Source organism: Andrographis paniculata, unplaced genomic scaffold (assembly GCF_009805555.1).
Source record: "Andrographis paniculata isolate CXL003 unplaced genomic scaffold, ASM980555v1 Contig83END, whole genome shotgun sequence".
Taxonomy (NCBI): Eukaryota; Viridiplantae; Streptophyta; class Magnoliopsida; order Lamiales; family Acanthaceae; genus Andrographis; species Andrographis paniculata.
The window spans coordinates 1,076,228-1,091,566 of NW_026137621.1; the positions used below are offsets into that span (position 1 = coordinate 1,076,228).

The window sequence follows — 15,339 nt, forward strand, 5'->3', positions numbered from 1 at the left end:
AATTATTGATTTCGGAAGTTCGGGTCGTTTACGTAGGAGTATTATATAAAATATAATTATATAAGTATATATAAATTTGTATAAACTATTTGGTAGATAAACTTAATTATCACTCTTATATTTGAATTTCACTATTTCAGTTGGTAGATAAACTTAATTATCACTTTTATATTTGAATTTCACTATTTCAGTATTGCCCGCGTGACTTTCTTAAAATATTAAATTCAGGGGTTGCTTCTATGGAATGACATGTGACAGAATATTAAGTTATATAAAACATGTAAATAATATTTTAAAGGAAATTGTGACATGTATATGAAATATTTTGCTAGAGTGTCCAATAATTGCAGGTCAATGCAACTAAGATAAAATATTTTGCACGCGCCTAATATATTTTGCGCGCATGAGAATTAAAAGACAACAGTGATGATCACTACAAGAAAGTAGCATTTTTGTAATGAAATTTTTTGTTTATAAATTCACTTTTTTCATTGTTAATGACATTAGAGATGAACTTATTTTAACTACATGGACTTTAATGACAAAAATCGATTACAAATATATATATATTTTTTATTTTGTAGAGAATGGAGTAATCGTACAAAATATTTTTTGTAATTTTCCATTGATATACTATCACAATTTTGAACAACAATAAAAAGTACAAAACAAAACTAGCATATATATATATATGTATATATGTTCATTATAAAGAGTCGGGGAAGAAGCTTCTCAACCATGTTCGAAAATTACTACGTGGAATGTCACAAACAAGGTCCACATAGACTGGTAGCTGGTAATGGAACCCAAAGTTGAATTTTTCTTTAATTTGCAACTCGATAGTGATAAGGTGAATTCCATTCCATTAAATGCCCATTCCACACGCAACCCTACTCGGACAGGCTTAATTCATATATATATATATATATATATTATCACTGCAACTCATGTGATCCATTTGGTGTCCCTATAAATAGAGCAACCAATGCTCCTTGATTCTCACCCCAATCATAACAACTGAATCTCAAACATATATTCATTTCCATTATCTGAATTACTTAGCAATGGCTACTTCCAAAGCAGTTGCTGTTCTTATCCTTTTCCTCGCAGCATTCCTTATGATTGCCTCCGAAGTGGCTGCCAGAGATCTGGCTGAGAACACTGACGCCACTCAACAAGGTAAGTGCTTTTTATTTTGCAGAATTCATGCCATGTCCTTTTTCTTTGTTTTGTTTTAATTTTTAGAAATAATTAATGTAATTGTCTGAAATATATTTGGTTTAATTTGTCTGAAGATGAAACTGCCCCGTGGGGTTATGGAGGTTGGAGACAAGGTGGTGGAACATATGGTTCCAGCTGCCCCTACTTCTGCGAAAATCGCTGCTGCTCTGCCACTGAGAAGGCTGAGTTCGACGCTCTGGCCAACCCCTGAAACTAGGGTTTAAGACCAAAGCAAAGCCAGAGAGGGCATACATTCATGCAATGAATTTATGCATAAGATTTAAAAAAGAAATAAATGAGACTTTCTCAATTTTCAGCTCATATATATATATATATATATATATACATGTATGTATGTTGTGGTTTTTCGACAACTTTCCTTTGCCATATACGGTGAATAAATAATAGTGTGCAAGAGATGATTTGTATGTTGTCACGATCAATCTATCTAGGCATGCACCGCCACTCTCATGTATGACTACCTCGTTACTGTTAAATTATACTGCTTTCAAACTTATTTGCATCTTTTTTTTTTATATTTTTGTTATCATATATGTGATGTGTTATGAAATAAATGCGGAATAAACTTGATTTTATTAAAGAAAAATCAACGTAAATAAAGAAAAGTTTGAACTAGGGCTTGGTTTTTAGGCTCAACCCCCAAAAACTCCCAAAGTACACAATATCGACACAAACACATGTAAATCGCGACAAACACATCGAAACCGGCCCGAGACCTTTAACCTACACAAAAAAACAACCCCCACATACGAAGAAGAAGACTTACGGCACAAAACAGTGGACAAAATAATATCACAGGTACAGACGAAACCACAACCGACAAATTGAACCCCTTGTAGTTCGTAGACGTGCAAACCGGGGGAGAAACAAGCTCAAGAGCAGAGACTTTCCAGAAGAGTTCCGCGGCCAAGAACAGTATCGCGGTGTAGAGTGAAGTGAGAGAGAAGAAGGTAGAGAGAGTTGAATGATATGAATGAGTGGGTGTATTAATCCCTACGGCTCCCTCCCAATCCATATAGATATATAATGGATCAAATCAAATCAATGGCCAGTAAGAAATCCTTTGATCGAACGGCATACGATGTGGGTCTAATAAACACACAGGTCCCGAGTGCCGGGTCGCAGGTGACGGGTCACGGGTTAGGGCCGGGTTCCAATTGGGCCACAAATTAAATCATGTATGTGTCTTGGCGTATGGATACAATATTGGTCTCAATACAAATCTCATTGACCAAAATTTCATAACAATCCTCCACCTAATTTTGGTTATGGGAGACAGGGGTCATCATTGCCTAATATTGGATTACATACCTGCACAAAGAAGAAGGTATATACAAGTTAGCAAAAATACATTAATTTAGCCTACTATCTACATACATGTAGAACACAACTAATCAAATGTATCAAAGCACATTACTTTCAAATAAGATAAAAAATTTCTAATTTTTCAAAACATTGTATCCACAACAGCAGGAATATCTTTAAATCCAATTATTGACAAACCTACTCTACATTGTAAATGTGTTAAACAACAAAAACATATAACACACAATATACAAACAAAAACAGTAGCAAGCTTCACAGGTTTCATATTACTCACAACCAATGATAACATAACACAAAGAAGCCAATACCAAAGCTTAGAAACTGATTTCAAGCACTTATTATCACCTAATGAGTTCGTATCTTCTTTTAACCCTAAACATTGAGACTTACTTTCGGGATTAAACAATTTTCTATCACTCATAGGTTTATCCACATCTAAGCTATCAAACATACCTCTAAGTAAAGAAGATGAATCAAAATTACCAAACATAGATAACACTTTAGGACTATTCCTAACTTCATCTCTAACAAATAGGTAATTTTCTAACTCATTACTATTATCAAAATCAGTTTCTTCATTATTTTTAACCTCAAAAACTGTATTTTCAATTTTATTCACAAACTGCCTTGGAGCAGATAAAATTCGAAAATCACCAAAAAAAAATATCAATTTCACTAGATCTTTCCTCATTATCTACCATACACTCTACATCAGAGATAAGAACATTTTCGTTCACAAAATCAGTGTATTGCTCAACAGCAGTTTTTATATACAACAAAGAATCAGAAACAATATCACCATCAACTTGAACATGACGATGCACAGAATGACAACAAAAAACAGAATTTTCAATTTCTTTCTCTCTAATGTCAATTTTATCAGTCTCTACCTCACTTTGAAACCATTATCACAAACAGAGGTAACTTCTCTCTCAAAATTGACAAACTCAATTTTAGCATCAATTTGCACATTATCAGCAGATTGAATATTAACTTCATGCAAACCAGAATTAATATAATCACAATTGAGAACACAGTCTTCTTCCTTCCCAATTTCTATATTCTTGTTTTGAACAACACAGAGATTATCAGCAGCATAATTAACAGTATCATCAATTTCAGCAACTTCTAAATCATCAAATTGCGCCAATTTAGATTCACAATTTTTACACTGCTTAAGAGTACAATCAAAACGAGACACTGGTTTCAAATATTCATTCTCTTTTATATTCTGAATTATCATTTTTGAAAACAGGTAAAATTTTAGCAACTCTAGAAACATTTTCAGAACTCATATCAGCAATTTTGACATTGCATAGTTTTGGGTTCACAAACAGCACGTTGTTTACCACTCATATCAAAACGAAAAACAGACAGTTCAGAATTATTTTCTGCCTCTTCCACATCAATCACATTATGCTCCACCTTATTTGAAACACCATTAAAATTTGCACAATTTTTTAAACATTTCAGAATCAAGCAACATTGATTTTTCATTTAAACATGGCATGTAACCTTCATTAAATGTCACATTATTACTAATAATGGTTTTAAAACCAGGTCTAGAACTAAGCCATAACCTATAACATCTATCACCATAACCCAAGAAAACACAATTTTCAATTTTCTTATATAAACCATCAGTGCAAATATGTATTTCAGCAGAACACCCAAACACACGAACATTAGACATGTCGACTATTCTATCCAACCACTTATTTTCCGGACATTCACCTTTAAGGGGGATAGATAGTAATCTATTTAAAAGATAGGTTGCTGTCACAGCAGCTTCACCCCAAAATTTTCCAGGTAAACCAGAAGATGTCAAAAGACATTCAACTCTTTCTAAAAGAGTCCGATTTAACCTCTCAGCAACCCCGCTAAATTGGGATGCCTTTGGGACACATTAAAAATTAATACAATTTTGCACACAGAAATTATTAAACCAGGTATTACAAAAATTTAAACCATTATCAATTATAATACATTTAATTTTTCTGTCAATTTCACTTTCAATTTGAATTTTCCAATTCTTGAAAATTTTATACAAATCAGGTTTATTTTTCAATAAGAAAATCCAAATTTTCCTTGAAAAAACGTCAACTATAGTTAAGAAATATCTACTCCCACCATAAGTAGGTTCACTAGAAGGATCACAAATATCTACATGTATACATTCTAAAATTGGTTTCGAAAAAATATGATTTTCAGGGATTTTTAATGAAAATTGAATTTTATTTAATTTTCCAGGGGAACATGTATTACAAAAATGAACAACAGAAAATTTATTATTTTCCAGATAACCAGATTCATGCAGAATTTTAAGACCTCCATTACTAAGGTGGTCTAACCTTTTATGCCATAATTTAGTATTATTTATTTCAGAATTATCAATTCCAGAACATGCAATTAGAGGAATAGCAGAAGTAACATACAGATCATTTTGTAGTTCTGCGCTAAAAATAACCAAGGCCCCTTTTGTTATTTTCATTCAATTTAAACCTTATTTTTCTTCTAGACCTAGAGTAGATAATCTAACACATGACATCAAGTTGTTTGACAAACCAGACACATATCTCACATCATGCAGTTTTATCGCATTAGCAAATTTAAATTTCAAATTGACAACACTAATTTCCTCAACTTTGCACACACTTTATCAGCCATAGTAACATAACAGTGTGTTAAAGTTTTGAATTTAGAAAAAATATTTTTCAAATGTGTCATATGAAATGTACATGCTGAATCAACAATCCATTCATTTGCACACAAAAATTTTGAAATTAAATATGTCCTAACTGCAAATACATCCCCTAAATTTCGATTCATATCAGATAAATTGGCCAACTCACATGTTTGTGCACTTTTATTACTATTCCTGTTATTATCTTCAGCCATGAATATCAAATTTCCAAAACAATTTACTCAAAAAATGGTTTTGAAAAACACAGATTGTTTACCAAAAATAGTTTGTTTTAAAAAATCACAAGACACAAACTTCTATCCGCACAAAATACAAAAGGCAATCAAACACAGTAACCACAGAATATTGCAATCACAGGCCCCCCAAAAAAAACAAAATATAGCCTATCTATTATAACATGCATTCAAGACTATTCCACCGAAGGTACTCAGTATCACTCACAAGAGTGAGGATCGGAGTTTTGCAACCTTGGTATCCCAATAGTCTTTACAATCGATTTGTGCGGAATTTAACAGAGTAACAGAAATAGTAGTAACAAAAGTTAAGGTTTTAGATTTTACCCTTGAAGCACTGCAACAGTATTTTTCCTACAGTATACAAGAGAAAATATACACAAGCCTATACTCTTTCGAGAATAAGGGTTAGCCAATATATAACAACAGTTATCTATAACAAAGACACTGTTTCTCTTCTAACTAATGTTAGAATCATAGAAATGCAAGTTTAGGGGATATCTAGCACGATACGAACAGAGAAAGATATATACCACATAAATTTTCAGAATAAACCGATTTATATACAAACAGTTTGGTTTTTTTTAAAAAAAAAATAACCAAAACAAATATTACATTTTAACAAATTTTTAACCAAACACAAAACAATTTTCAAATCGGTTTTCAAGATATTCAAAGATTTACTCAAAACAGAGACAGATTTTAAGTCTCTTAAAGACTTTAACAAGATATAGATGACGGTTTTATAGATCTAAAAGAATTTTACAAGATCCAAACCAGTTTTAACAAAACACTTACGATTTTGAACAAGCTTTTAGATTCAAAACCAAACAAACACAGATCGTAACTAATAATGAGGCGAGCAAAAAGATATAGGGTTTATTTTTTCAAAAAACAACCGAGACTCACTCAAACTCCACCGATCTACACAATACAGTAGCGGTTTTGTTCGAAGAACACATAAAACAACTCGACCGTGACTAAAAAACACAAATCGAGTTCAAACAGGGCCGATTTTGAAACAAATCTAAAGGAAAAGAACCGAACGCACTAAAACAGGTTCGATTCAACCAAATCCTTTCGATTTCACACAAATCTATCAAAGAATGATTACAACTTTACAAAATCAACATTAAATCACGATTTCGTAAATAAAAAAATCAACCGAAGCTCTGATACCACTTGTTATGAAATAAATGCGGAATAAACTTGATTTTATTAAAGAAAAATCAACGTAAACAAAGAAAATTTTGAACTAGGGCTTGGTTTTTAGGCTCAACCCCCAAAAACTCCCAAAGTACACAATATCGACACAAACACATGTAAATCGCGACAAACACAAGGAAACCGGCCCGAGACCCTTAACCTACACCAAAAACAACCCCCACATACGAAGAAGAAGGCTTACGGCACAAAACAGTGGACAAAATAACACCACGGGTACAGACGAAGCCACAACCGACGAATCGAACCCCTTGCAGTTCGTAGACATCCTCAAACCGGGGGAGAAACAAGCTCAAGAGCAGAGACTTTCCAGAAGAGTTCCGCGGCCAAGAACAGTATCACGATGTAGAGAGAAGCGAGAGAGAAGAAGGTAGAGAGAGAGAGTTGAATGATATGAATGAGTGAGTGTATTAATCCCTACGGCTCCCTCCCAATCCATATAGATATATAATGGATTAAATCAAATCAACGTCCAGTAAGAAATCCTTTGATCGAACGGCATACGATGTGGGTCTAATAAACACGCGGGTCGCGAGTGCCAGGTCGCAGGTGACGGGTCACGGGTTAGGGCCGGGTTCCAATTGGGCCACAAATTAAATCATGTATGTGTCTTGGTGTATGGATACAATATTGGTCTCAATACAAATCTCATTGACCAAAATTTCATAACAAGATGGTTGTTAATCATTTTACTATAAAATTAGTTATTAACATTACATGATATAAGAGCTGACAACATATATAAAGATGAGTAGTATATCATATCATTACCAGAAAAAGAAGCATTTGGTGCCGAAGAAATTACCGTGCAAAAGCCGCAACATTTTTGCTCAGCTAGCGCGGTCTTAGTCGCGACTCTAGTCCGCGGCCGAATCATGGTACCAATATTTTAATTTCGGCTAGCAGTAACAAAAATAAAGTTGAGCTTCCGAAGATGGCACCGCAATTGAGTTGAGGGAAAAAAATCTTGGCACTTAAAGTAGCGCCAAAAAATAATTAAAAATAACAAAATTAAAATAAATAATAAACTGTGTTGGCGTCGAAAACTGCGCCAAAAACCAAAATAAAAATAAAAAGTATAATGTTGGAAAATCGGTTAATTATTTAATCGATGGAATTTAATTTTAAAATAAAATTCATAATTTCTGGAACCGATTATTCGATTAGTTAAAATGCATGTGGGTTGTACGGTGGTTATTGATAATGTGATTAGGCCGGTAAGCCACAGGCGCGTATGCCACATGTCCGGACCACATAATTACATGGATATATGATAAATAATTATTTGAAATTTAAAATTCAAATGATATATTTATGACCGGAATTAAATTTGATGTTTATAACCGGAATTAAATATGATGTTTATTATCGGACGTTACCGAAATTATGGTCGAAGATTATAAGCCATTAAATGCCGACGGTTTCGGCTCGACATTAAAATTCAAGGGTGGAGGTGCCTATAAAAGGCCCCCTTCACGCCCATTTCATAATACACCACACCAAGACAGAAGTTTGTTTTATCCCTCTCTTCCTCTCTAAGTTTCCAGCAATATTCCCAGTAAGTTTCCGGTCAATATTCTGGTCACTGACACTTGTACTCAAGCCTCCCGATATAGCTCAAATTTCCTTCATTTTAGTTCGCCAGAGCTCCTGAAATATTGGGGTGCCATCTAATTCAGAAACGAACGTCGTTTAATCTTTAGGAACGTTACGCCACGACCCGTGGGCACTATCGGGGTGTATTCATTTTTACGGAAAGATGTTCTATCTCGATTCGACGTGATTATCGAGTTTATTTCAATAAATCATTGTGATTATCGAATTTATTTCGATAAATTATTTTGATATCGACTTTTATTTTTCGATAATTATTTGATATTCTCGCGATATAAAATTTTTCCAACAATCGTAAAAACGAATATATTTTGATATATTGCAAGAATATCGTCACTCCATTAAATTGCCACCATCATGGATGTTGCCGGAAATTCGAGTGTAGGCACATCCGGTGTCGACATTTCTACTGTGTCGACAGATGCTGATTGAATGGAACAAAATGTTGTTTCGAGTGTGCTGATTTATGACATTGTAGATTGGGTAATACTACTTTAAATGCTATATAAAAAAAAATTAATAAATTTTAATTTACTAAATACTAACACTCAAATTAATTGAAAAGTTTGGGTGGACACAAAAATAGCTAATACTGTAAAAAAAATAAAAAAAATAAAAAATAAATAAGAAGAAAAAAAAAAGGAAAAAGTGAAGTTATTGGATTTAATTCACACTGATATGTGTGATTATTTTAAAATATGTGCAAATTTGAGATGTAAATATATATATATATATATATTAACTACCTTAATAAATGATTGCACAAGATATTGCTACCTCTACCTGTTATGGGGAAAGAAATAAGCAATAATGCCTTAAAAAAAAATAATAAGACAGATAATCAGTTGAGTTGTAATTTCAAGGTAGCTCGAAATGATTAAAGAGAAAAATGTGTAGGTTTGTATGAAAAATTATGTAGTATAATTCATCCGACTACGACATCATACTCACCATAATCAAATGGAATTACGGAATGCATGAATGTCTTGTTGATTTATTCAGAATTACCCAAAAATTGTGGGGCAGTTCTAACTGCAAATTATATTTTGAATAAAATTTCACTCAAAGGTAAGGATAAATTTCCTCATAAATTGTGGAAAGATAAGAAATCTTCATACAAATAAGTGTGAGGTATAAGTACCATCCCAAAAAAAAAAAAAAAAAAAAATTGCGGAGAATGCGGTAGATTGTGTAAAGCTAGTAAGAGTCTTGAGGTATTTGAAGTATACTCTCGACTTTTGACATACACTACACGAGATATCCTTCAGTACTTGAAGGGTACTGTGATGCTAACGGGATATCTAAAACGAAATATTCATTGTCTACAAGCGGATATGTCTTTATGACCAGAGGTGAAGCAATTTCGTAAAAGTCCACGAAATAAACTTGTAAATGTCGATCCATTTTGGAAAAATAAAATTAAAAAAAAATAAAAAAATAAATCTAGTACCTCCGGTAATGATATATTGTGATAGCCAAAATGCAAAAACAAAGGCTAAGAATGGAATTTACAATGGTAAATTTCGACATATCCGATACATACATAACACTGTGTGACAATTGATCACTAATGAGGTTATGAATATTGACTATATGTTAATGTAAAACCTTGTGGATCCGCTAACCAATGGTTATATTGATCAAATGTATAAATTGTTAAAGAGAATGGATCTGAAATCCACGAATTAAGAGACAATTACAGTGGTAATCCAATCAAATCACTTGGAGATCCCAAACATTGATTCAATGGGATAACTAAGTTGTAATAGTTCAGCGCGAACACTCGACTACCATTCCCTAAAAAACTAGGAGTTTTACAAAGTGCAAAGTGGTGAGGTTGAGTCACTAACTCTTAGGGTGTGTTTGTTTGGAGGTTTGGATTTTGAGCTGAGATTTGAATAATAAAAATTTTGAATTGTAATAGTAGTATGACGTGCTATAAATAGGTTTGATGTGATGTTTTGAATGAAAAATTAATTTATAGTATAATATAAAATATAAAAAATAGGTGTTTGATTTGATATTTTTTTGGAGGAAAAATTTTAATGAATAGTAAGATTTTGCAAAATTCTTACAAACGAACACACCCTTAATAGTCCTAAATAATATAGTTGAAAGCTTTAAAACATGATTACCTATATAAGTGTGAAGTGAGGACCGCTTCAAATAAAACACTTATTAATCTAAAGAGTAATCCATGGCCGAAACGGATCAAAACGTGAGAACAAAATGAGGTTGAGATAGCGGCATGTTAATATTATTGACTAAAATTTACACAAATGTGGAATAGTTCAATGCATCGTGTCAACTAGGCCACTGGTACATACAATAATATTGGCTAAGAAAGGTTCAAAGCAACAAGCTACCTATCCTGACGTGTCGGTATCTCTGGAACTGAGTTGTGTGTTGTCCTATTAATGGACATTTTCACTCATGCGAGGGATTGTTGAAAAATCGGTTAATTTTTTAATCGATGGAATTTAATTTTAAATTAAATTCATAATTTCCGTAACCGATTATTCGATGAGTTAAAATACATGTGGGTTGTATGGTAGTTATTGATAGTGTGGTTAGACATATAAATGCCGGTAAGCCACAGGCACGTGCCACCTGTCTGGATCAGATAATTACATGTATATATGATAAATAATTATTTAAAATTTAAAATTCAAATAATATATTTATGAAAGGACTTAAATTTGGTGTTTATGATCAGAATTATATTGATGTTTATGACCGGAATTAAGTATGGTGTTTATTGTCGGACGTTACCGAAATTATAGCCGACGATTACAAGCCATTAAACGCCGACAGTTTCGGTTCGACATTAAAATTCCAAGGGTGAAGGTGCCTATAAAAAGCCCCGCTCACACCCATTTCATAATACACCACACCATGAGAGAAGTCTATTCTATCCCTCTCTTCCTCTCTAAGTTTCTAGCAATATTTCCGGCAAGTTTCCGGTCAATATTCCGGTCACTTACATTTCTACTCAAACCTTCCGTTATAGCTGAAATTTCTTTCATTTTAGTTCGCCGGAGCTTCGAAATATTGTCGTGCCACCTAATTCGAAGACGAACGTCGTTTTATTTTTGGGAACGTTATGCCATGAACCGGAGGCACTACCGGATTCGTTTTTACAGAAAAAAATTCTACCTCGACTCGACGTGATTATCGATAAATTATTTTGATATCAAATTTTATTTTTCGATAACTATTTGATATTCTTGCAGATATAAAAAATTTTCTCATATAATATGTTGGCACCAACAATGGCGCCTAAAAGCTAATATAAAAGTAAATAATAAGTGTGTCGGCGCCACTTTCGACGCCACACATAAGAAATTAAATATATTTTTAAATTTGTGGCGTTAACTTTCGCGCCAAAAATATTATTATATTTAATTTTTTTTATATTTTGATATTACTTAATACACAATAATAATAATAATAATAATAATAATAGTAATAATAATAGTATTAATATGTAAAATTGTTTAATTTAGATTGTGAAATGACAAAATCCCCCACTCCAAAACTAAAAACACATTTCACCTGCCGCACAGGGTTCGCCTAGTGTGTCTTGCTTTTAGGGCCTAGTTTCCAGAGTATTAGGTTCGACCGAAAGTTTATCCGGTGTGCACTTTCGAGTAACGATCGCAGGTTCCCACATCATCAAAATATATAAATAAATAAATAAGAAAAATAAAAAATAAAAAGACAGATCTATTAACACACCATCACAAGAAAATCAACAAATAAATAAGAACGCAGCCATAAATATTTTTGCTTTTAAAATATCTCAATATAATCACAAAATCTCCTTAATTTAGGCTAGTCACTAAAAGAACCCGTCAATATTCAAAATTGTAATGTAGAATTCACATAAATAGACAAAAATTAGCCAATAATACATGTAAAATAACTATATTCCAACAATAACTACAAAGATAAAATCAAATTCATTTAGGTGGTAAATCTTTGAAACCACAACAGTTCTTGCAATATTGCACTTTATAGTAAAAACCGATTATTCTAGAGAGTTTATATTGGAAAGGAAAAGAAAAAAAACAGACAAGCTTCGTACCAGGCAAAATGTTTCCATTTCTATCAACAAGTTACCTGAACATAAAACAATAACAAATAAATAATCAAGAGAACTTGCATTTGATAAGAAAGAATACCAATAGTTGAGTCAAATCTTTATTTTCATAGGGCATATATAGCACATATATCCAACAAAATAAAAAATTTTGTTATTCTATAAACACTCATGGAATGCTTATCATAAAGGCAAAAATAAATTTTGGTTCCCATAAGCGATGACCTGGTGGCGTAGGGAGTGAACTTGTGGCCGTGAGGTCATGTATTCAAACCCGACGTCTCCAGGTCCAACTATCACACATGGTTCATCTGACTTGCCTTGTCGGCCTTAATTTGCAGGGTATTAGGCTCGACCGTGAGATTACCCAGTCGGCCCTAACAAGGAATCAGACAATATGAATATATAAAAATATATGTTCAAGAGATCAATGCAAACATTTATATCACCCCTTAAGTTGATGCCTTCATGTGCAATTTTATGGATGCCTCCCATAAGCATGAGGTGCAATGCTATCAACAAGCTTATTGAAGAAGTCAGGTGTGTACTTCATCTGATGGCTTTCATCCGAATCTTGTGGCTGCAGGCAACATGGAAGAAGTATGAATTTTCAATATATACTATTGATCAACATGACTTTATATGAAAAGCATAGTGTGCTCAGCATAACAAAATTCTCCATCTTTAAAGTTCTATTGTGTTACAATACCATATCCGTCTCAAAAATATAGAACAGGGGGAATTCAAAAGATTTTATAATGAACTATATTTTAATGGAATTGTTTGGAAAGTGAATTAAAAAGATGGAGAAATAGCTAAGATCAGAACAACTATCATGTTCATCATCTCCCCTGTTACAAATATCAGCAACCCTTCTCCCATCACAAATATTTGAAGAGACAAGAAAACACCATATTACTAGAGGATTCCCGGCGACATTTGCCTCTTTCCTCAGGAGAGACCAATGCTAGAATATCAGGCAAAGAAACAAGAGTGTCAATAAACACAACCCTGCAACATGTGAATTTACAAAATTGTGAACAATTGCTGCAATAAAGCTGGAAATGTCTAAGATTCTTAATTAGATTTGCACAGAAAAAGTCACGGTCGCCTGCCTTGGCTTGCTCAACAATATCACGGAGAAGGATGACATCAAGCGATCTCGGTAGCGAACGTGGAGGTATTTCCTTTGATGTCTCTTGCATATGGACCCTCTGCCAATCTGTTAATTTGCTATCTTGTCTCAGCAAAGCCCACTTTGTTCTGTTTGGGCACGTTGCATTCATGCAAATAATTGGCTATAATATCAGAACAGAACGCCATAATATAAATTAATTTTACAGGATCAAGACTACCTTTCTAGAACTGATATATGAACTAGCAGCAATAATTCTCATACACAGGAACATTATCAATGCAATTGGACAAATTCAAAGTAGCTAGAGGCGAGTGGAGTTTAGTTTTCCGTGAAGGAGACAAGAAAATTCAAACAAACCTCAGTGTATTTGAACGGCTGTTCAACGTCTTTTATGAAGTTTCCACATTCTAATCACTTGAATGTGCCGAGAAGAAGCTCCGGGCGAACCTCACTGGTGCGTGTGCCCATCCACACCGCTAACCCACACTAACTTTCCGATCTCCGTCCTCTTAATCAAGGGGAAGTTGTAGAACGAGATATTGATATCTTTGTTCGGACTGTTATCAGTGATGAAAGCAAGCTTGAACTCCACCACAAACCTTTTGCAAGCGTTCTTCAGGTAAGACTCGATCGATTAAATTCTTCCGAAATGGCCTTCAGATTCAAAAGCAAAAATTATCATGGCACAATTTTAGTGTCTACAGAATACAGAAATTTCAAACAAAATGCAGTCGAAGACACAAATCAACAAAAAACACAAACTATCATCACACAATTTTTGTCTACAGAAAAAAGAAATTTCAAACAAAAAATGAATTAAAAAACACAAAACAGGCTTCGGAAACAAAAATGAAATAATAAAACATCAATTCTCCCACCAGACATACTCTCTCTCTCTTCAAAGGCAACGCAGCGCAACGCTGCCTTCCCTTTCTTATGCTTCGGAGGAACCGCAACCGCGACGCCGCTGCCTTCCTCCTGCTCAGCATCCCCTTCTACGACCTCCGCCAAAGCAGCGAACACAACCGATTTTGGCGAGCGGCCGTTCCCCGATGACCGAGGAAGAAATGGATTAAGCGAGACAGGTTTAGCGCAAAAGAAGACAACAGGATTCTCTCTGATAAACTTCCTTCAGGGTTTGTTTGGTTCCAATGAGGAGAGACGTGGGAGAGATTTTAATGAAAAAATGGGGAGGCGGAGAATATAAAATTGTAATATTGTGATTGGTTCACAGGATAAACTCTCTTAAACCATCTCCAACCCACTACATAGGTTGTACCAAAAATGGGGAGAAGGGGCTCCAATCCACCCTCAAATCATTCTATTTTTGCAAGTTTTTGTGGCGTTTTTATATTTTTGGTATTTTTTTTAGTGTATTGTGTAATTTTTATGTTTTAGTATATGATATATAATTTTATATTTTTAAAAATTGTATGTAATTTTATTTTTTTTAAAAAATAATGTATAATTTTATTTTCTAAAAGTATATAATTTTATTATATAATGATTTAATAGAGCATATATGGGAGCAATATAGTAACTCCATTGAATAAATATGTCGTATTTTATTTGAACTATTTTGTAATGTATGTTTTTGTAATAAATTGTTATGAAATAATAATATTACGTTATCTTTGTTTAATTATTATGATCATATTTGTCTTGATAACATTTAATTATTTATTTAAAATTATTTATTTGTAATAGTTATTAATTATAAATGTTAATTTTTATATATGTAATTTTTAAATAATTT

General features: G+C 33.3%; 1 protein-coding gene and 1 long non-coding RNA gene across 6 annotated transcripts; one reads left to right on the forward strand and one right to left on the reverse strand.

The window, feature by feature from the left end:
- Positions 1–965: 965 nt before the first annotated feature.
- On the forward strand, positions 966–1,736 carry LOC127241788 (glycine-rich protein DC7.1-like). The gene is made up of 2 exons (XM_051261005.1): positions 966–1,179; positions 1,296–1,736. The coding sequence occupies exons 1-2, from the start codon at positions 1,065–1,067 to the stop codon at positions 1,430–1,432; spliced, it is 252 nt and encodes an 83-aa protein (XP_051116962.1). The 5' UTR covers positions 966–1,064; the 3' UTR covers positions 1,433–1,736.
- A 95-nt stretch (positions 1,737–1,831) lies between these two features.
- LOC127241823 (uncharacterized) lies at positions 1,832–14,793 on the reverse strand. Of its 5 annotated transcripts, none has more exons than XR_007836636.1 (5): positions 14,471–14,791; positions 13,941–14,237; positions 12,671–13,708; positions 12,431–12,465; positions 1,832–2,553 (listed from the first exon to the last, which is right to left on the reverse strand). It is a non-coding gene; the product is annotated as an uncharacterized LOC127241823 (long non-coding RNA). The 5 variants fall into 5 exon arrangements; XR_007836635.1 differs by lacking the exon at positions 1,832–2,553 and adding an exon at positions 11,832–11,986; XR_007836637.1 differs by lacking the exon at positions 1,832–2,553 and having other exon boundaries at positions 12,044–12,465; positions 12,671–12,822; positions 12,895–13,708; positions 14,471–14,792.
- Positions 14,794–15,339: the final 546 nt, after the last annotated feature.

Coding starts and splice junctions, on each gene's coding strand:
- LOC127241788 (XM_051261005.1), top strand. CDS start 1,065: ATGGCTACTTCCAAAGCAGTTGCTGTTCTTATCCTTTTCCTCGCAGCA. Junction 1,180..1,295: donor CACTGACGCCACTCAACAAG/GTAAGTGCTTTT, acceptor ATTTGTCTGAAG/ATGAAACTGCCCCGTGGGGT.